The sequence below is a fragment of the Microcebus murinus genome, chromosome 12 (genome assembly GCF_040939455.1).
Source record: "Microcebus murinus isolate Inina chromosome 12, M.murinus_Inina_mat1.0, whole genome shotgun sequence".
Taxonomy (NCBI): Eukaryota; Metazoa; Chordata; class Mammalia; order Primates; family Cheirogaleidae; genus Microcebus; species Microcebus murinus.
Window position 1 is genome coordinate 75,192,371 of NC_134115.1, and position 21,097 is coordinate 75,213,467.

General features: G+C 43.4%; 1 protein-coding gene across 4 annotated transcripts; it reads right to left on the bottom strand.

The window, feature by feature from the left end:
- Positions 1 to 385: 385 nt before the first annotated feature.
- TEX48 (testis expressed 48) lies at positions 386 to 10,455 on the bottom strand. 4 transcript variants are annotated; one of them, XM_012768810.3, is made up of 5 exons: positions 10,406 to 10,455; positions 2,827 to 2,937; positions 2,471 to 2,593; positions 1,617 to 1,748; positions 386 to 489 (listed from the first exon to the last, which is right to left on the bottom strand). In XM_012768810.3, exons 2-5 carry the CDS (start codon positions 2,828 to 2,830, stop codon positions 386 to 388), a joined length of 363 nt encoding a protein of 120 aa, XP_012624264.2. In that variant the 5' UTR covers positions 2,831 to 2,937; positions 10,406 to 10,455. The 4 variants fall into 4 exon arrangements, with proteins under 4 accessions (XP_012624264.2, XP_012624262.2, XP_012624259.2 ...); XM_012768808.3 differs by lacking the exon at positions 10,406 to 10,455 and adding an exon at positions 9,813 to 9,889; XM_012768805.3 differs by lacking the exon at positions 10,406 to 10,455 and adding an exon at positions 6,083 to 6,165.
- Positions 10,456 to 21,097: the final 10,642 nt, after the last annotated feature.

The following is a 21,097-nucleotide window of genomic DNA, read 5'->3' on the forward strand; positions in this document are numbered from 1 at the left end:
AGGTGGAAACATTCTTCTTAGGTTAGTTAGATGTGACACTATATTTAAAAAGGATAAGACACTGTTTGGAAGAGGCACTCCCTAGTGAGTAGGAGGGGAGAAGAAGAGGGAGGGACACAGTCCTCTGCTCTGACCAAGGACTTTAATTAGAGGCAGATCCTCTCACAGTGGCTTTTTCAGGGGCTGGCGTGACTCTTGGTGGTGGCACAAGGATGCCTCAGACGTCTTCTCCTCCTCCAGGGGAGTTTCTGAATCAGTCTTCATGACTCCTGTCCACTCTCCTCTCTCCTCCTCCTCCTCCTCCATGTCCTCCATTCTCCTCCGGGAGGCTCTTCTGCAGCCGAGTGTATGCAGTGAACGACATGGGTGCTGTTAGCTAGAAGCCTCAGGGCCTCCCAATGAAGCACGTCTGGAATGGCCAGCGCTCCTGGGAGTAGCGATCTAGGTTCCTCTTGTAGAAATTGCCCGAGGAAGTTCGTGTATACAGATCTGAAAGGAGAGAGGAAATAATGATGCGGGGGTGAAGGCCTTGGAATTAGGCTTCTTGGATGAACTGTCCTGGTCGTTGGTATCCATCTCTGATCATTCCTGAGATTCATGAACCCTGTGGGAGCCAAGGTGGACCCCAGCCTAGGACTTGGAAGTCCTTTGTGATAGGAGTTTCTTGCAATGGGTTTTGCCTTGTATGACACTGGTGGCTTCAGTGATGGCAGTGTCTGGCAAGGCACAGTGGCATGGAAAGGAGAATCCTGGCTCTGACACTAACGTCGGTTCCCAGTGCACTTGTGGCAAGTCCCCTCCCCTCTGTGGGCCTCAGCCCTGTGGGGGTGGCAAAGGCAGAGGGAAGGATGGGCGAGCTAGTGGGACTCCTAGCTCCCTACCCTCAACTTAAGTAGAGCAGGTCCCCTTTGATATTTTGCAGAAACTGGACTGTGGGTGAGATTTTGTTTGCAAGGAGGGTTTAACTCTTAAGGTGACTGGGCTGGATGATCCTTATCTCTCTACAGCCTGGCCTCCTGCGGTGTTTGTGGGCTATGTGAGGTCACCTGGGCACAGAATCAGTGCCCAGCAACGTGGCTGCATTTCTTCTTCCTGGGCCGTGCCACTGCCCTGGGATTGGGCATCTGTCCTTCCATGGCCCAGAGGCATTTTGCCCCCAGCTGAACTATGCTCAATCCACAGGCATTTCCTGGCATTGTTTAGTTGCCTTGCGCCTGGCTGGATTGGAAGGAACAACAGGGAACAAAACCAATGGGAGCTCTTTTGGAACTTACTGTCTAGTGGCCAAAGTAGACATCACACAAACGTACGAAAATTACACATGCAAGATGATGCCACAAAGGGCTTAGGAGGAAAGTATGGATGTGTATTCTTTCCCCCCTAGACCTTCTCCTCCTCATGCACCTCCTAGCTTGGAGAATCACGGAATTGGGTCTTAGACTCCTGGAGTCTCTCCAGTGTGTTCTGGAACACGACTGCAGCTGCCAAATGGGAGTGGTCCCATCTCTCCTGTCATCCCACTCGGCTAATATCAATGGGGCCTGTCGTGAGGATGAGGTCCCCCTCCCCTTCCCAGGGGTTCCTGGTCAGCGTTAGCACCTGCATCTGGGACTTACCCTTAAAATCACTGCTGGTGAAGGAAGCTGTCTGTTTTGGACGGATCAGGGGTTGTCCTGAAGGCAGGCGGGAGGTTCCTTTAGCATGCTCGGGGGTTTGTCCACCAGGCACATTCTTCTGAAGCCGCCTATCTGGCGAGAAGAATGCCACAGGGTCAGGTGGGGCAGCTCAGATGAGCAGCGCACATGGGAAAGCGGTGGTTATTATGGGGTGGGAGTGTACCTGAATCTACCTCCTCCCGTCCCTGACGGCTTCTCCTCATAAGCAGATGTTGCATTCAAAATATGCATTCATTTTAAACACTGACTTTTTTTTCTATTTATAAGTGTATCATGATAGAAAAAATTAAGAAATATTGAATCATATGGAGTAGGAAAAAAATGCCCCTAAACATCCCTCTTTCCAGATATTATCACAGTTCTAGCCTTCTTGCTCTGTGGCAGGGCCGAGATTTGATCTAGCATGTACAGTTCCAAAGGCAGGGCTATTAACCACTGTCTTCCTACTCTTTAGTCCAGGGCTTCTCAAACTATAACGTACATTCAAATTTACCTGGAGATCATGTCTCCAGGTGGTTTTGATTCCATAGGTCTGGAGCAGGTCTGAAAATGCATTTCTAACAAGCTCCCAAGTGGTGCTGACATTGCTAGTTCATGGACAACACTTTCAGTATAAGGCTTTCAACTCTCCTGTTTATTAGTTTGGGTACCTAGCCACCCAACCCCCCCCCCCTCGTTTTAAGTTGTAATTATCACTCCAAAGAGGCAGGAAGTCTGGAGGTATCTTAGCAGGGGAGGAATGAACAAACTGGGCTCTAGAGAGGCCACACAGTGTGTTCTTATCTGGTACCTACCATGGGCTGGTGGCTGATGCCCTTGGATTTGGTTGGGATCATTGCAGTTGCTGATGACGCAGGACTCCTCACACTCTCTGCAGCATAAACAGAAGATCTTCCAGGCCGAACTTTGGTTGGCTGCTGTGGGAGGGAAAGGAATGGTGGCCATGAGTGTTGGGGCCGGAATTCCAGATGCCTGTTGGAAATTGACTGTGGTGTGGGGCACAGTGGGTCTCCTCCCCTGAGGCTTAATACTCCTCCCCTCTCCCAAATCTTCTGCAGCTCGCCATGGCCAGGAGGTCCAGGCCCTTCTGCCCAGGCTGCCCTGGGCTGCCAGGCTGCCATTTTCAATATTCTATGCAAAATTTTCTTACCCATGGAAAGGAGTTGAAGCCTCTACTCTGCCACCTTTGTCTGTAGAAGTGCTTTCTTGTTGAGTGAGCCGATCTTAAATTTGAGCCCAGTTCATTGGACAGGGCTGTTACCTAAATAGATATAAGACCACAGCTGAACAATGTTAGTTGTTTATCTGTATTCACACTCCAGATAGGATCCAACTATAGCGAAATCCCAGCTCATGCAGAAATGCACATAAACATACTCAGGTATTTTAGATGGATCTGTGCCCTACCCCATTTCTAGGTGCATGTTCTTGGGTAGATTCTGTACCCTTTTTCAGCCTCACTTATCATGTGGAAAATGAGAATGGAAGTGCCTACTTTGCAGAAGTAAAGGGTTAAACACATGAAAAATGACCCCTATGGTGCCAGGTATACAATAAGCGCTCAGTCAATGGTCATTCCATTTTCCCCATTGGCTTCAAATTATCCCAGCTGTTCCAGGTCCCATGAGGAAGCACATAGTCTTATGGATTTAAATCCTGGTTTTGTCACTAACTTGCTGTATGGCCTTGGGTAAGTTCATGCTTGTTTCTGTGTCTCGTGCTCCTTATCAGTAATAAGAGGAAGTTAGACTAGACATCTCTTCAAGAATCTTTCTAGTTCTGAGAGTCCAGAATGATAAGACGATGTTCTACTCCCAGTCTTCTTTCCAGATCTTTGGATACATCCTGTTCTCACTCCCCTTTTTGTGGCAGAGCCACCTTTTAGGAAATTCTTATCATGGTATTGGTTAGGTGCTTCTCGCAACACACAATTCACTATGTAAGTTGCTTCCCTCAATAGGCACTTACTTTTCACTTTCTCCACTGCTGTATCCTGGCCAGAGCCATCATCTCCTGCCTGAATTATTACCATACCCTCTTACCTGGTCTCCCTGTTTCTTTTACCCTTGACCCCCTTAATAATTAATACAAAAGTTGGGGTAGTTCTGTTAAAATGTGTTTTGTTACCCTTCTGCTCAAAACTTCCAATTGGATATAATAGATGAAGAAATATAGTATTGAAGTAAGAAATTAAAACTCTGAAATAGAATCAAATAGAAATTCTAATTCTGTAAAAACCACTATCTGAAGGAAAAATATATTGGATAGGATTAACAACAGACTAGACAAAGCAGAAGAAATGATCAGTGAACTTGAAAAAAGTTTAATAGAAATTATCCAAACTGAACCAGAAAGAGAAAAAAGACTTAAAAAGCATGAAGGGAGCAGGAGTGACTTGAAGGTTACTACCAAGCTGACTAACATACATTTATAGACATGTATACAGAACATACCTCAGAAGGATAGGGTCAGCAAAAATATTTCAAGCAATAATGGCTGTAAGTTTTCCAAATTTGATGGAAAGAATCTATGTAAGTACTCAGTGAGCACTAAACAGAAAAAAACAAAAAAGACACATTATCATCAAATAGCTAAAAATTAAAGAGTAAGATCTTAAAAGCAACCAGAATAAATAAAGGCACCACACATTGGGAAACAGGACAAGAACGACAGCTGATTTTGCATCAGAAACAATGCATACAAAAAGACAATGGAGGGGGAAAAAAAGACAATGAAGTAAAAAGTTCTGAAAGAAAAAAAAGAACTTGTAAACCCAGAACTTCATTTCAATGAAAATATCCTTCAATAATTAAGGCAAAATGAAGACATTTTAAGACAATCAAAAATGAAGAGAATTTGTCTTTAGGAGACACAGGCTATAAAAACATGCTAAAAGATTGAAGGAAAATGATACCAGATGGAATTCATAGCTACAGAAAGGGATGAAGAGGATAAGAAATGGTAAACGTGGGGATAAATGCAAAAGTTTTTTTTTTTTTCTTTTAGTTCTTTAGTTCCTCCTCCCCCCAGTAAGGTAAAGTGGTTTACCTTATTCCTCAGATGAAAACCCAGAGTTCTTACCTGGGTCTTAAGATGCTCTAATCATCATCCTTCCCTCCCTCCCACCCCTCACCACCACCACCACCACCCCTAGCCACCGCCACCACCTGCTCTCTGCCTTCAAGTTCTGCTACTCTCCCCAATTCCATTCGAGTCACAATGGCCTCTTTGCTAAATTTTAAAACACACCAAGTTCTCAACTCAGGAATTTGTGCTTGTTTTCCCCTCTTCCTGGAATGCTGTTCTCTTAGACAACTACATTTTGCCATTACCTTCAAGGTTTTGCTTAAATGCTACCTTTTCTACTGAGAGTTTTTTTGTCCACTGTATTTAAAATTGCACTTCCTTGCCCAACACTTCCTAACCCCCTTCCCCATTTACTTTTCTCTATCATTTTATAACACTCTATATAATTTGCTTGCTTACTATATTTGTGGTTCTGCTTCTCCCCATTAAATTATAAGGCACTAGATTATAGGCCATGGACTCCATCTGTTTGGTTTATTGCTCTATTCTCAATGCCTTGAACAGTACCTACCATGGTGTGGGCAGTCAATAAATGTTTGTTGAGTAAATGATCAAACAAGCATTTATTCCTCTTTTGTCTCATGTGAAAGCATTTGCAGGCACTGGGGGTAGTAAAGAATTGGGTGGTAATTTTTGTGCCAAGAACATCACAACCCATAGGACACAGCTTACCTCACTCATGGGCTAAGCTGCTTCTGATGGTTTCATGAGTCAATTTTAGTTCTGCTCTCTGTTTACTGGTTGGGGTAATTTTCCTTCCCCATCTACTGCAAACCAAATCTATTTGCCTTCTTCCCATGTTCCCTATTTGGCAGAATGATCTTATGATTCACTTTGTCTCCAGAGCCAGAAACCTGCCAGGTTCCTACCATCATCCCACATTCATCAGTCTTTTGACTTTACTTTCCACGTATCTCTTCAATCTGTCTGCTCACTGCCTGGCCATTGCTCTCACCATGGCGGAAGCCACCATCGCCTCTCACCTGGACCACTGCCGAAACTTTCTCACTGGCTTGTTTGCTTCCACTAGGCCAATTAGATCAAGAATTTTGTTTTGGAGATGCTCCATTTAGCAAAGATACAGTTATCTGGTTCTATGTAAATCCCATAATATCATGCCTCTGCCTCAAATCCTTCAGGGGCTCCCCAAGTCTGTGGATCCAACTCCTTTTGTGATCACCAGTGTAGGTCTCTTCAGCCTCATCATCTCCTGGGTGCACTCACTACTGTACAGCCACAAGAGATGCTGTTTAGGCACTTCCCATTTGACTAAATGGAGCCTGTTCACATACTGTTCCCTCCATCTGGGGTGTTCTCACCTCAATCCTGCACTCATCAAACTTCAGTACTCAGCCCAGTGGTTACAGGAAGCCATCTCTCAGTTGTGGGATGGGTTAGGGGTCCCTCCTTTGTGATCCCACAATACTCACCTCCCACCATGTTTTCCTGTATCACAGGCGTTTATAGTACTGTGACTGCCTAACTTGTGGTAAATGCTCAAAAAATACTTGCTGAAAACATTGTATTGTAACTGCCTATTTAGTTGTCACCAGTCTGGATACTAGTCCTTGAGCTTTCTTTCATTTATTTAGCATATATATATATATATATATATATTTTTTTTTGAGACAGAGTCTCACTTTGTTGCCCAGGCTAGAGTGAGTGCCATGGCATCAGCGTAGCTCACAGCAACCTCAAACTCCTGGGCTCAATTGATCCTACTGCCTCAGCCTCCCAAGTAGCTAGGACTATAGGCATACGCCACCATGCCTGGCTAATTTTTTCTATATATATTTTTAGTTGTCTAGCTAATTTTTTTCTATATATTTTTTTTAGTATAGATGGGGTCTTGCTCTTGCTCAGGCTGGTTTCGAACTCCTGACCTTGAGCGATCTGCCTGCCTCGGCCTCCCAGAGTGCTAGGATTACAGGTGTGAGCCACCGTGCCTGGCCTATTTAGCATATATTTATTGAGCACCTACTATGTGCCAGGTAATGTTAGATGCTGGAGATACAGCAGTGAACAAGATACTAGATAAATGCCCCACTCACGTGGAGGAAGGTTCAGTGTTCTATTCACCTTTGTATCCCCAGCACTAAGACCAGGCATGGACACAGAATAGGTGCTTTATAATAAATATTTACTCTGACTGCTGGATACAAACTGTATGCCCAATAGATCTTTCTCTCTTCCACTAACTGATCTTTAACTTCCTGCACATGAGCTGTTCATTGTGGTCAGGTACATCCAGTGGGCTAGACACACACAGATGTCCCCATTGTGTGAGAGCCTTGGACCGAGTGGGGGAGGGGCACTCGCTGGGTCCCTTTAGCCCCAATCTCCAGTAGTCTTTTGGATCTGATGCCAGGTGGGTTTTTCAACACGATTTGAGCTCTGATATATTTCATTGACCTCTCTTTAATGGATCTATTTTATTTTTCTAGGATTTATCAACAAATAGAAATTTATGTAAGGCAGTTAGATGTTTTGTGTTGGAGATGCTCCATTTAGCAAATATCCTTGCCATTAATCTGCTTATTCTTCTACTATTTGCTTTAGTTTCAATTTTCTTCATCCACTTAAACACACACTTGCCTTACGGGGTTTTGCTTTTTTCCAGACTGCCTTGTGTCTGCTGAATATAGAAGGAAGGGCTTCCTAAGGATGGAACGGAGCATGGGTCTGGCAGTGCACCACCTGTCAGCCTCAAAAACTAGTGGCTAGAGTTCTGTTAGACTGGTGACTGATTTGCCTATGGGAAATTGCTAAAACTTGGACTGGGGTCCCCCAAAACCTTCATGAGCACCTGTTCTTATTAAATCACAAAAGAAGGTTGCTTTACATATCCTATATTCTGGAAGCGACAATGTTCTGGTCATTGATCATTGGCCTCTCTTAGGCTCTGCTTGGCCAAGGGGCTCAAGACACCGTACATCAATCAGTCCAAACTTTTGGCCACTGTAGTGTACTCTTTTCTGTTTGTCATGGTTTCACCTCTATTAAATTTTCTGCCTCTTTCTGGAAAAACTCCTGCTTCGTATATTTATTCCCACTATATGTACTCTCATGCGCTTACCTTAATAAATGGCCAAATTTTACTAGATGATTATGATTACCTAGACGATTTAGGTAATCCTAGATGATTTAGGATTACCATGGGCATTATGAAAAACTTTTTATGTCAAAAATAAGAGATTTAAGAGGAACTCTAGAAAAGAGAGAAGACAAAAATGCCAAACATTCAATAGAGGGCTTCTTTGATTGGCATGGTCTGGCTTCGGAAAGAAAGAAAGATCTTATTCCTACTCCAACCTTCTGACATCTACTGTCTTTGCCTTTCTCTTTCTCTCTCCATTCAACTTGATCTTTACCACCCACGTATACCCTTCCCATTCCTTCCCCAGGCTGCCTAAGTAAACTTTCTTCAGGGAGCATGTTTCTAGAAAAGAACAATCACATTGCACAACACCTCCCTAAAACTCCTGCTCTGGAGGTGAACCCAGGGTGGTTGAATTTAAACCCTGGGTAAGAGTTGAGTGCAAATACTTAGAACCTCCCCAAATTTCAGGACAATAGGAAATTGCTGTATACTTCAAGATTCTGCTAGTTACTTATTTCCCTGGACCATCTATCATATTTATACCAATTAGTTCATTTCATTGTTGACCTTCAATATGTAGAAAAATGTTTAAAAGCAGCAGGATGAAAAAGATCAGAAGATTTAAATAGCCCACTTATTCATAATTTTTAAAAAATGGACTTGAGAAGGTAAAAATAGGAAGCACACCACATGAAACTATTTCAAAAGCTTTTCTCTTGAGAGAAGATTGGTCAAGGATTCAAAATTACAAACAAAATTGAAGATGAATTGATAGGATAGGTGACTTAGACTTCAGGGTACTTTCACAGAACATTCTAGGGCCAACCAAGAATTTAAAGAGCCCACACCCTGACCAATGTAACATCCTTAGCTTAATTATGGGTCATAGACTACCTTTGGATTTTATTTTCGCTAATCAGGGTGGTCTGCACCATTGCTAACACTTCATGTGGTACCTGGATTAATTCCACAGGTGAGGTTAATCTGTAGCTAAGCCAAAAGAAAAAGCAATCTGGCTATCTAAGTAGACGGCCATACCTAGGAAACCATGGATCATGATTCTAGAGAGCCTTTCAATTTCTTCTTAAAATACTTTTAATTATTATTGTTTGTCTCACAACATTCAGTTTCTCTCATTCGGAGAGCTGAATGCTTTTATGCAGCCTCGGGTCCAACAGATGGTGTAACAGATGATTCAAACAAAAACAAGGCCGGCCGCGGTGGCTCATGGCTGTAATCCTAGCATTCTAGGAGGCCGAGGCAGGAGGATCTCTTGAGCTAAGGAATTTGAGATCAGCCTGAGCAAGAATGAGACCCCCATCTCTACTAAAAATAGAAAAATTAGCCAGGCATGGTGGCTCACATCTGTAGTCCTAGCTACTCAGGAGGCTGAGGCAGGATTGCTTGAGCCCAGGAGTTTGAGGTTGCTGTGAGCTAGGCTGATGCCACTGCACTCTACCTAGGGAGACAGAGGGAGACCCCGTCTCAAAAAAAAAAAAAAAAGGAGGAAGAAATCAGGCCGATTGATATTCAAGACACTCAAGGTAATAACCAGATCTCTGCAGATGGAAAAATGGAACTGTGTTTTCAAAGAAAGCCGATGAAGGTGGTGAAAATCTGGACAATATTGAAATGTCTTTCCTGCAGCTTTGGTTTAGGAAGGACCAAAAGGTGGAGAATGAAGGAGGAGAATAAAAAGGGAGGCTCTCACATTCCTAGGTAAATACTGATCGCCCTGTACCATGGTAACAGGCAATCACTAGAACCTGTGCTAAACCCATTTACTCTATTAATGAAACTTTGCCTCAGTGACCATTCTCCTGAAAATAACAGACACATGCCGGTGTCTGTTTACACTTCACAGGTAAAGGTGTGCCATTCCTAAGCACTCCTGCCTCTGAAATACCACCGTGCCATCAACTCGACACCTCCCCAGACCCCTTACATACCAGCCATTAGCTCCGTTCGGAGACTGCCATGGAAGCAGCTTCCCCCTGTTTCACCAGAAATACTGGGTACAATGAACCTAATCTGGTAACGGGTACTCTTAAGCAAGGTATCCCCGTAACAAAAGCATTTGTACCCTCTTAATATTTTGAAATAAAGAAAAAAGCAATGTAAACGAGGATGCTGATGCTGTCAAGATGTCGGGGCGATGCCGAGCAGGGGGTGTGGCGTTCCTTGCACTACCAGTGCCCCCCTCTAGAGGGAAGCAGGCACCAAAGAGAAAGGCCCTTAGGCTGTCCCTAGTGGGCTGTGAACTTCAGGTCTCCAGCAACCCAACCCCATGGCAGGCAGTTCGGCCCGAACGAGAAAGGTCAGTGAGGTCACACAGGAAGGCTTCTGGGTCTCTAGGGGCAGTTTGGCACAGTTTGGAGACTGGGACCCAGACAGAGAAACAGTGGGGTCAAGGCAAATGAGGGGTGGTCACTGCTTCTTGCAGCAGAATGCATAGGTTTCTAGGAGGGGTGGAGACACTGTCCCTTCTAACACAGAGAAATTACTCCCTCCTGCTCTTGAGGGCTAACCTTGCCTCACTCACTTGCAGCTGCAGAGTGGACAGGAGGAGGCTGTCTGTGACGTCACAGAGCTGGGGCGCCAGGGAATGTTGAGGGAATGCGGGTGGGTGGGTGGGTGGACTGGCCCACAAAGGCAGGGAAGGGGACGACGTCCGCTGACCACGATGCTGCGTGTCCACCCGGCTGCTCATCTGGGAAGGAGTCCTGGAGCCTCTTGCGAAAGCACGCCGCGGTCGGCCCTGCCAGCAGGGGGCGGTGCAGCACTGGGCGCGGACGACGTCGGGGCGATGCTGAGGACGCGGGTGGTGCTTCTTGCACTACCAGTTCCCGCCTCTAGAGGGAAGGAGCCTGGGGGAGACCGGGGCTGGGGGTTGGACTTGGGCCACGGTCTGCCTCTGTCCACCCGAATTCTCCCTCTGCAAAATGAGATTCATAATAATTACATATCCAATATGTATTTTTTAGGATGAGATGAGATCACGTAGACAAACATTTAACCTGGTGGCTAGATGTAGTCAACGCTCCGAGAAAGGGTTAATGTGTGCAAAAATAAAGTGACATTTTCTTCCCAATCTATATTTCAGAAAAGGGGGGGGGATCATTTTACATTGGAGCCCTGACAAAATCTCCAACCTTATGGGGGCTGCTCTTTCAATTCCTTTATTGAAGACAACCAAGGACTATTTGGGGAAGCCTAATTCGGTTAAAATGTTCTCAATCAGTGCTATCTTTGGATGCTCACCGGATACAATAGAAGCAGAAGAAAGCAAAGACATTCAGCACAGTTTTGGGGTCACTGGGGTGATGCAGGAGAGCGATGTGACCTTATCGTCAAGTATTTGCTGATGGGCTAAACAGCCTTTAAAAGCTCACCTGTAAAGCAACACTCCTAAGTGGTAACACTGAAGGTCCTCTATTCTGGCTGCAATTGAAATTCTCTGGAAGTGCTTTAAAAACGAACAATGCCTGGGGCCCAACCGCAGATAAATCAGAATGTGTGGGGCGGGGTGGATGCTGGGAAGCAGTATGTTTACAGAGTTTTCCAGGTGATTCTTGTGTGTAACCAAGGACTGCTAATTCCCACCGTGGGAACACTAATCCTACACATAAGTGCTGGTGCTCAACTCGGGCCGCGCTTTAAAATCGCCGGAGGAACTTTGGAAATGCTACTCCCGGCACCAGCTCCAGGTCAGTAGAAGTCACTATTTTGGGGGCCAGGGCCCAGGCACTGCTAGATTTTAAAGCTCTCCAGATGCTTTTAATTCACAGCCAGGGCTGAGCACCACTGACTTACAGAGCAAATTTTTAAAAATCCTTAATTTTCTTTATGTGATGCAAATGGATCCTTTTAGTTCAGGATCAGCTTTTCAAGAACAGTGTATATGTGGCTTCAAAAGCACTATTTTAAAAATAACTTAGAAATGAAGATGATATACTCTGGAAACTTGAGTTAGGTGAAAACTGTGAACATACTGATGTTAAAGATCTGTGTGAAGCATTTGAATGAAATTCCTTTAGAAAGGGGGAGAGCGACGGTAGCAATACAGGTGTTTCCAAATTAATACAGTTTATATAATATGCCATTGTAAACGCATGTTGGGGATCGAATACTTGCAAGTCGATGCTTGGCTATTTCACCAATAGCAATAAACATTTGTATATTCAAGTTGGCCAAAATCCTTAAAATCTTTGCACGAGGAAACTGGGGTCTTGCCTTCTGTTTGGGGCTGCTTACCATTCAAGCATGTATGGCGTGGTTACTTTCTTCCCCTTGGGTCTGGGAGGAGAGATGGGTGAGCAGGCTTCTGTATTAATATCTGGTTAGGGTAGAGAAGTATAAAATCTTGACCTGAGGCACTGGGCTAAGATGAGTGGGTGGATTTTGAGTTTGCTGATTTCACAGTGCATGAGCTTTGGGGTCAGAATGCCTGCGTAGGAAGCCTGCTTTCCTAGTGCAATAACCTTGGCCATAGCTGTTAACCCCATTAATACTCAATTTCCTTATCTCTAAAATGAAAATAATAATAGAGTTTATATGTGAAATAAATTAAACCAGCCATGGAAAGCTATAAATATAGTGGCTGGTAGAGAGGAAGCACTCAATAAATGTTGCTTATTATTATTATTATTTGATGTTGAGAGTGAAGAATATGGAAGAGGCTGGGCTCATGCCTGTGGTGTCTTGCTTTCACACTTGTGGATGCAAAATTGGGGAATTCAGGAAGAGGAGCAAGTTTTGAATAAGGATAAAGTTAGATTTTTCAAAAATTTTATTTACAAATTTACAGGAAGTTGCAAAGCAATGTACAGAGAGGTCCCAGGGGCCCTTCACCCAGCCTCCCCCAATGTTAACACCTTGCTCACTATATTACCAGACCCAAATCAGAAGAGTAACATTGGTACAATCCACAGGGCTTATTCAAAGCTCAACAGTTATTCCTATATTCATCTCTGTGTGTGTGTGTGTGCATGTGTGTGTGCATGTGTGACTATGCGTGTGTGGCTGCATGAGATTTTTATCACATGTGTAGCTTCATGTAACTGCCACTACAATGAAGATAACTGTACTGTCACTGCAAGGATCCTTTGTGCTTCCCCTTCACAACACATCCCTCTCCCCACCATTTCCAACCACTGGAAGCCACTAATCTCTTCGTTTCTATACTTATGTCATTTGGTAAATGTTACATCAATGAAAACATGCAGTATATATGTGTCTTTATGAGGCTGGCTTTTCTCAACATGTGTCAATAGTTAACTCCTTTTTATTGCTGAACAGTAATCCATGATATGCGTGTGCTACAGATTTTTGACCATTTGTCCATTGAAAGATATTTGGATGGTTTCTAGTTTTTGGCTATTACAAATAAAGCTACTATAAACATTTGTGTACCAGTTTCCAATGAAAATAAGCTTTCATTTCTACAGAATAAAATGCTTTATTATACGATTGTCAGATTACATGGCAATACATTTTTAGTTTTAAGACATACTGCCAAATTATTTTCCAGAGCAACTGTACCATTTTATATTTATAGCAGTAGTGTCCGAGGGATCCCATTTCTCTGAATTCTCTCCAGTATTTTTTCACTGTTTTTTATTATAGTCATTCTAATAGGTGTGTTCCAATATCTCATTGCGATTTTTTTTTTTTTTGAGACAGAGTCTCACTTTGTTGCCCAGGTTAGAGTGAATGTCCTGGCATCAGCCTAGCTCACAGCAACCTCAAACTCCTGGGCTCTAGTGATCCTACTGCCTCAGCCTCCCGAGTAGCTAGGACTACAGGCATGCGCCACCATGCTCGGCTAATTCTTTCTGTATATATTAGTTGGCCAATTAATTTCTTTGTATTTATAGTGGAGACGGGGTCTCACTCTTGCTCAGGTTGGTTTCGAACTCCTGACCTTGAGCAACCCGCCCACCTTGGCCTCCCAGAGAGTTAGGATTGCAGGGGTGAGCCACCGCTCCCGGCCCTCATTGCGATTTTAATGTGCATTTTCCTAATGGCTAATGACGTTGAACATCTTTTCATGTGCTTATTAGCCACACATGCATGTTCATTGGTGAAATGTCTCTTCATATCTTTTGTCCATTTTCTAATACTTTTTTTTAAATTCAATTTTTAAAATAATTGAGATATAATTCATATACCATAGAATTCATACTTTTGAAGTGTTGGTTTTAGCATATTAATGGAGCTTAATGAATTTCTGGTTATTTTCATCATCCCCAAAGAAGCTCTACATTCATTAGCAGTCACTCTCCATTTCTCCTTCCTTTCAGTGCCTGGAAACTAGTAATCTACTTTCTGTTTCTATGGCTATACCTACTGTGGATATTTCATATAAGTGGAATCATATATATCACGTGGCCTTTTGTGACTGTCTTCTTTCATTTAGCATAATGTTTTCAAGGTTCATCCATGTGGTAGCATATATTGGTTCTTTCTTCTTTTCTTATTGCCAAATAATATTGCACTATATGGATATATCACATTTTGTTTATCCCTTCATCTGTTGATGGATATTTGTGTTGTTTCCAGATTTTGGGTGCATGAATAATGCTGCTAAGAAAATTTGTGTGCAGGTTTTTGTGTGGAGGTATATTTTTATTTCTTTGGCTATATACCTAGAAGCAAAATAGCTGAGTCATATGGTAATTCTACGTTTAGCATTTTGAGAAATTGCCAAACTGTTTCCAAAGTGGTTGCACCATTTTGCAATGCTGCCAACAATGTATGAAGTTCCCAATCTCTTCACACCCTTGACAACACTTGTTAATGTCTGTCTTTTTTACTTCAGCCAGCATGGTGCATTTCAACTGGCATCTCATTGTGGTTTTGATTTGGATTTTCCTAATGACTAATGATATTGTGCATCTTTTTCATGGATTTATTGGCCATTTCCGTATCGTATCTGGAGGAATGTTTATTTAAATCCTTTGCCTTTTAAAAACTGGGTTATTTGTCTTTCTGTTGTTTTCAGAGTTTTACAAAATATATTCTGGATACTAGTACCTTTATCAGATATATGGTTTGTGGATATTTCTTACATTCTGTTGGTTATCTTTTCATTTACTTGATAGCGATAGTGTCCTTTGGAGCATGAAAGTTTTTAATTTTGATGAAGTTCAATTTATCTAATTTTTTCTTTTGTTTGTGTTTTTGGTGTCATGTCTAACAAGCCAATCGCCTAACTCAAGGTCATGAAGATTTACTTCTATGTTTTCTATTAACATTCAAAATTTTAAAAAATTTCCAAGAGTTTTGTAGCTTTAGCTTTTACATATAGGCCTATACTGCATTTTGAGTTAATTTTTGCATATGGTGTGAGGTAGGGTCCAACTTTGTTGTTTTGCATGTTGTCCCAGCACCAATTGTAGGGAAGATGATTCTTTTCCCATTTAATGGTCTTTGAAGTCTTTCTGAGAATGAATTAACCATAAATATAAGAATTTAAATTTAGTTTTCAGCACACTGCATTTGACTATAAGGGACATTTGACTGTAAATGGAGGTTTCTAGAAAGGTCTAATGAGATATAGAGTATGATAGATTGCATTGTTGGTCCCAGTTCTTTATCTCTGCCTATGGTTAAGCCTTTGCCATGCCCTCATCATGGGCAGGGTGTGTTTCTTTTTTTTCTGATTTTGGGTTTGAATAAATGACTTGCTTTGGTCAATGGTTTGTGGACAGAAGGGACAGTATCAGAGTTATGAGCTCAGGCCTTAAAAGGCCTCTTATGTTGCCATTTATGCCCTTGTTCTTCTGCCATTGCCAGGGAAGAATGTGTCCCCTTTAACCCATTAGTCCCCAGAGGAGAGTGAGAGACACAAATCAGAGCAAGCACCCTGGCTAAGCCCAGCTTAGATCCACTGACCCCCGTGCTACTCACAGATTAGAGAACTATGATAAAAGACTGTTGCCACTGGGTTTGGGGGTGATTGGTTACACAGAGTGGTTAAGTGAGACACAGGGCATGAGATCTCTTTATAGCTACAAAGTACTGTCCACAGGGGAGGAAAAACTGAGATTATTCACTCCACATTCTTTCAATCCACTTCTGTTTGTGAACAAGAGCTCTGATCATTTAGAGACCTTGGAACGTTTGCTAGGTGCAGGCATTAGTGAAATATTTCCCCACAGTGTGGGGCCCAGTCCCCTGCTGGGGAGGGGCAATTTAAGGTCAAATGTGGTCATGACATTATATAGCATGGGATCACAGCATGACAGAGGGACTCCTTTTCTAGTCCTTTCAATGACAGAAAGGGAGAGATTATAGCTAGGTGTTACTCACTCAGTAATGCCTACAAACAGCAGCCAACTTCCCTTAGTAACAAAAAGAGAGCAGCCTGCAGGCTCAGAGCCTTGCAGATGACAGCGTCGGTCAGAAGGTAAGCATGTCATGTTGTATTCATTCTGTTTATTTTTGTGTTGACCTTTTCTGTGTATGGTAGTGATATGTACATTTGTTTTGATGTAAAAGGAATGAGATGGTTTAAAGAAAAGTATTAAGACAGTAAGAGTAGAGGGAATAGACAAGAGTCACAGTGATGTGTGAGCAAATGGAGTTTAGGAAACACTGATTTAGGTCCGTCATTGTATTTGTCCAGGTTTTCTCCAGAGAAATAGATTTGCGCCTATCTCCTAAAGCAGGTGGTGCAGTGGGAAGGGCTGAGAGCTGGAGAGCCGAGTCCAGGGTGAGGTTGACCGGTCTCAGGGTCAGGAGCGCCGAGGGCAGGAGGAGGTAGATTTGCAAGTCAGGCAGGGAGAGATTGAATCCTCCCTCCTTCTACCTTAGTGTTCTATTCAGGCCCCTACAGATTGGGTGATGTCCACCCACATTGGAGAGGGTAATCTGATTTACTTACTCTACCCATTCAAATGCTAAACTCTTCCAGACATACCTAGAAATGCTATTTTAACCAGATACCCGAACGTGTTGTGATCTAGTCAAGTTGGTGCAATCATTTAACGATCACCACCATTAAACCTATGACCTATCTAATAAATGTCATGACCTGGGTTCTTGTTTTCTTTCTGAGAAGCCATGGAAGTGTGTCACCAAGGATGCAACCTCATCTCTTGTTCATGCTTTTTGAACTGGAAATTTGACTTATTCTTTTAGATGGTTTCAGATCCTCAATTTCCAAGAATTCTACCCCCCGAATGCCCCAAGGTGACTGTCACAAATAAAACCCTCTTGTGGCTCTTACATAATCGATTCTTAAGAACCTTTTAGAAAAAAAATCCTCCTCTGTAATCTCACATTCTAAAAATAGGCTTGACTTTTGGATTGCTGCTTAATAAAAATATATTTTTTCGATTATGCTGGAGACAGAGAAAAACATTTCCAGTATCGGTTTGAGACTTGTGGGAAAATGGAGAGAAGAAAAGTTTCACTGTTCTTGTTGAAGGTTTTGGTATTGACATTTTGCCACAGTGGCAGACTTCTGAGTGTGGTGGGGCTGGGGAGGAAGGAAGAGTGAATACTGTCACCAGTCATTTAATATTTTACTTATTACTCAGATCCGACACCACATGCAAAGGCTGCCTCCGGGAGACGAAGCCTGCATCACTATACATGCTGTAGTCAAGGAGAACATCTCTGAAATCCTCTGGTTTCTTTGAGTAATCACTGAAACTTCACAGTGACATTATTTGCTGTGGCTCCCAGCCAGTAAGCGTCATTCTGTGCCGCTCTGGGCAGTACCTGCAAGGGCTTAGGTTCCGAAGAGGCGATGTGAGTCCCTTTACAGGGTGCTCTCACCCACTGGGTAGCACACAGAGCAATGTTATGGGAGCAGGTCATCTCTCAGGAACACCTGGTGAGCAATTCCTCCTGGTGCTGCATTTTGTGCCTCCTGCCTCCCCTTTTGGAAGAGTGGGTAGGAAAGAAGGAGCCACAGCAATGTAGAGGGTAGCATGGGATCCAGAGTCTATAAGATACAGGGACAGCTTCTCAGTGAGGATTTCCCAGAGCTATCGCCTCTTCTGTTGATCTGTCTTGCTGCTGAGTGTGTTGTCCTAAACCTCGTTTGGTGCAAGTATTTCTGTACATGATTACTGAATTTATAGAAGCTGGTCTCTTGGGTCATCTACAGGTACGACTAATAGCTCTGCACTCAGAGGTCCCATGCTTCTTTTCTAACCCAGCCCTGTATCAGGCATCGTGTTTAAGGTACCAGGCCATTTCACCTCGTCAGTCCTCACGGCTGTAGTTATTGCTTATGCCCTTTGTCACCTGATAATCTGTGCCTTCTGTCTAAAACATCACCCCGATTCAGCAGGAAGTAGCTCGATGACTGTCTCCCCCTCCCATAGATACGGAAGGGTAAAATTGACAGTGGGGAATAAGGAACAGAGAGAATGACCTGAAAAAGAATAAAAATGATGGGGGGGGAGGGCGTGGGGAGGAATGGCAGGGGCAATATATGTAACCCTAACAATATTTGTACCTCCATAATATGAAAAAAAAAAAAGAATAAAAATTTTTTTTGACTCTTCAAAACCCCCTTACCGTTTTTGAGAACTAAAACCTTTATCCCTGCCTTAGGCCAGTGGTCAGGAGGGGCAGGGGAGTGTCCTTTGTTCTTGGTACTACAGGAGATGGCTCAAGGGAATTGTCTGGACAGAGGTCACGAGATTGTTTTAGCCAAAGGAGGGATGAATCAGGACCTTTAAAAGCTGTGCACTTCTGCTCAGAAGCAGGATGTTGGTACTTTAGACAGGAGTCTGACAACCTCCTCATTTGCTGGCAATTTAGTAAACTCCTCTTTCCTTTTCCTCAAACCACTTGTTCTTGTTCTTCTGATGTGGCCTTGGGGACAAGTGCTGGACTTTCGGTAACACAATCTGCCGTGGTCCCATAGCGTCCCTGAAAGCTTTTGCTGGGTATGCCAAGGATGAAAAGCCCTGACTGCTCCTTACTTAGGTCATTTCTCAGAGATGTGTTTGCAGTGTGCAACCTTGAGAGAGGAGGCAACATCTCTTCCTAAACGAAGAGCAGGCTTGCTTATTGCCTACTCCAAAAGCCATCATTTCCCAAGCTCAGTGTTCCTTGACTCTGATGCAAACCAATCTACCTGAGTTCCTAAGTGTCATCCCTCTGGGACTTGAGGACAAGGGGACCAAAGCCATTATGCTGATGCTCATGTTACTTGCTGTGCTCTAAAATCCTTTATTCCTGAAAACAGCAACCACCACCCACAACAAAAATCCAGAGTCAATATGTGGCTTCCCACATTCCTTCCAAGGATGCCTTCCCCTTATCGCCTAGTCATCTGGAAGATCCATGGCCAAAAGTACGACCCCCCCCTTAGTTGGGTTCAGACTCCCACCTTTACCACACAGGGCAAATCACTTCCCTTCTCTGAGTCTCACTTGCTCATCTCTGAGATGGAACACACGATTCCCACCTTGCCCAGGGCAAGATCCAGCACGGATGAAGTTGCCCTTTGAACTGCACCATGTGGACTTCTGTGGCTTCCCCGATGATGTACTGTGCTGCCATTGGGTAGCCACCCGGCTCTCTTCATTTCTGTGCTCACAAAGCTCCACCATGTTACCTGGCCCAGGTGGGGGTGGGGGAACAGTTGACTGAACAATACATAGACAAGCTTGGGGCCCCACCCTTTTCTTGATGATTCTATACTTAGCCTTATAACTGATTTTAAGACAGCGTGCTCATCCACAGGGGTAGGGAAGAGATTATTTCTTTAGATTGTTCTGATTAAACCCTAAAAAGTGAAATCAACATTCTCAGTAGCCAACGAAATAAGACAGATCTCGGGCTTTGACAGGGATATGGTAACCCTACAGGAGAGCTTATGGGTTCTTCAGGGGAAGTTTCAGCCAGAAACTTAGGCTTCAGCCAGAAGGTTAGGGCATCCCTGGGACCACCTCGCCCAAATGTAGGGAAGAATCATCTTGAGGGGAGTGAGCCTAATAGTAACATTTATGGATATTAACTCGGTACCAGGCAGTGTACTAAGTGCTTTGTTTTGGAGACAACTGCCTACGATGGAATCCCAGCTCAGCCTTGCACGAGTTATGTAACTTTAGTGTCCATGCCTATAAATGGGATCACAATGCCTAACAGGGGTTTTAAAGAATTCATTGAAATATTGAACTTAAAGTTTCAGGCACAGTGTGAACACTCAGTACCTAACGTTGCTGTTTTGTTGTTATAATTCATACATTTCTTCTAAAATCCAAGGTAGCCTTGAGCTTTGTGGCAGACAGAGTGTTCTTGTGGCTCTGGGCTTCAGTGTCATTTTGAGATTTTTTTCCTCAAGGAGAGAGATAAATACATAAGTTTCAGGGTAAGACGATTTCTGAGTTGTAAATTACACGAGTCTGATTTATAAAGTAGATTTATAGTTTCTTTCATCACAGAAGTGTAAGGCTTTATGGGACTGTTAGAAAGTGGTAATTAGACTCTGAGCAGAGGTTTCTTCCCCCTTTTATAAAGTGCTTATATGGGCTATATAATTTGATGATGGCAAATTAAAATGTATTTTTTCTCTATTCCTATTCCAAGCAGGGACACAGAAATGTGGCTTGGCTGGATTTTGAATATCTGACCACTCCCTTCCCAAACCTTTTTGGGTCTCACAGCTTCCTTAGACTGGGTCCCAAGCAGGAGTTGAGTGGCACGATGGGATCCTTGTTCTCTGCACATCACTGGGCTCCTGAGGTTGGTGCTGGAGGCTTTAGAAGCTTAGACACCTGCCCCAGATGGCTGCTTCTATATAACTTGAAAAGGACCAATGAGAGAGCTCAGGGAGATCTCTTTTTCCAACAAAGGTTTGTGCTGGGCATTTGCCCTTTCGTTCACTAAGTGCTTTCGGACTGAAGGGCAGTGCCACCTGTGTGTGTAAATAGGTACATCTCTGCTAGCATCTGATGGAAGGCCACCCCCTTCAAAATCTTCAATCTATGATTTCTGGCAAGGAAAGAGCCTTAAGGGGCTTGAGAGACTAACCCCCTCCCTTGCTCCCATTGTATTGGTAGGAACACTGATGCCCAGAGAAAGAAAAAATTTGTCCAAGTCACAAGTCGAGTCCCTGGTTGAGCCCCAATTTCCATCCCCCACTTGGTTCTTAATAATAGGACCTCTAATTTGTGGCTAGACTTATAACTGTCTGGAATAAAGACTATTGTTTTCCAGTCTTCTTTGTAGTATAGGAGGCTATTAGACTAAGTTCTGGCCAATG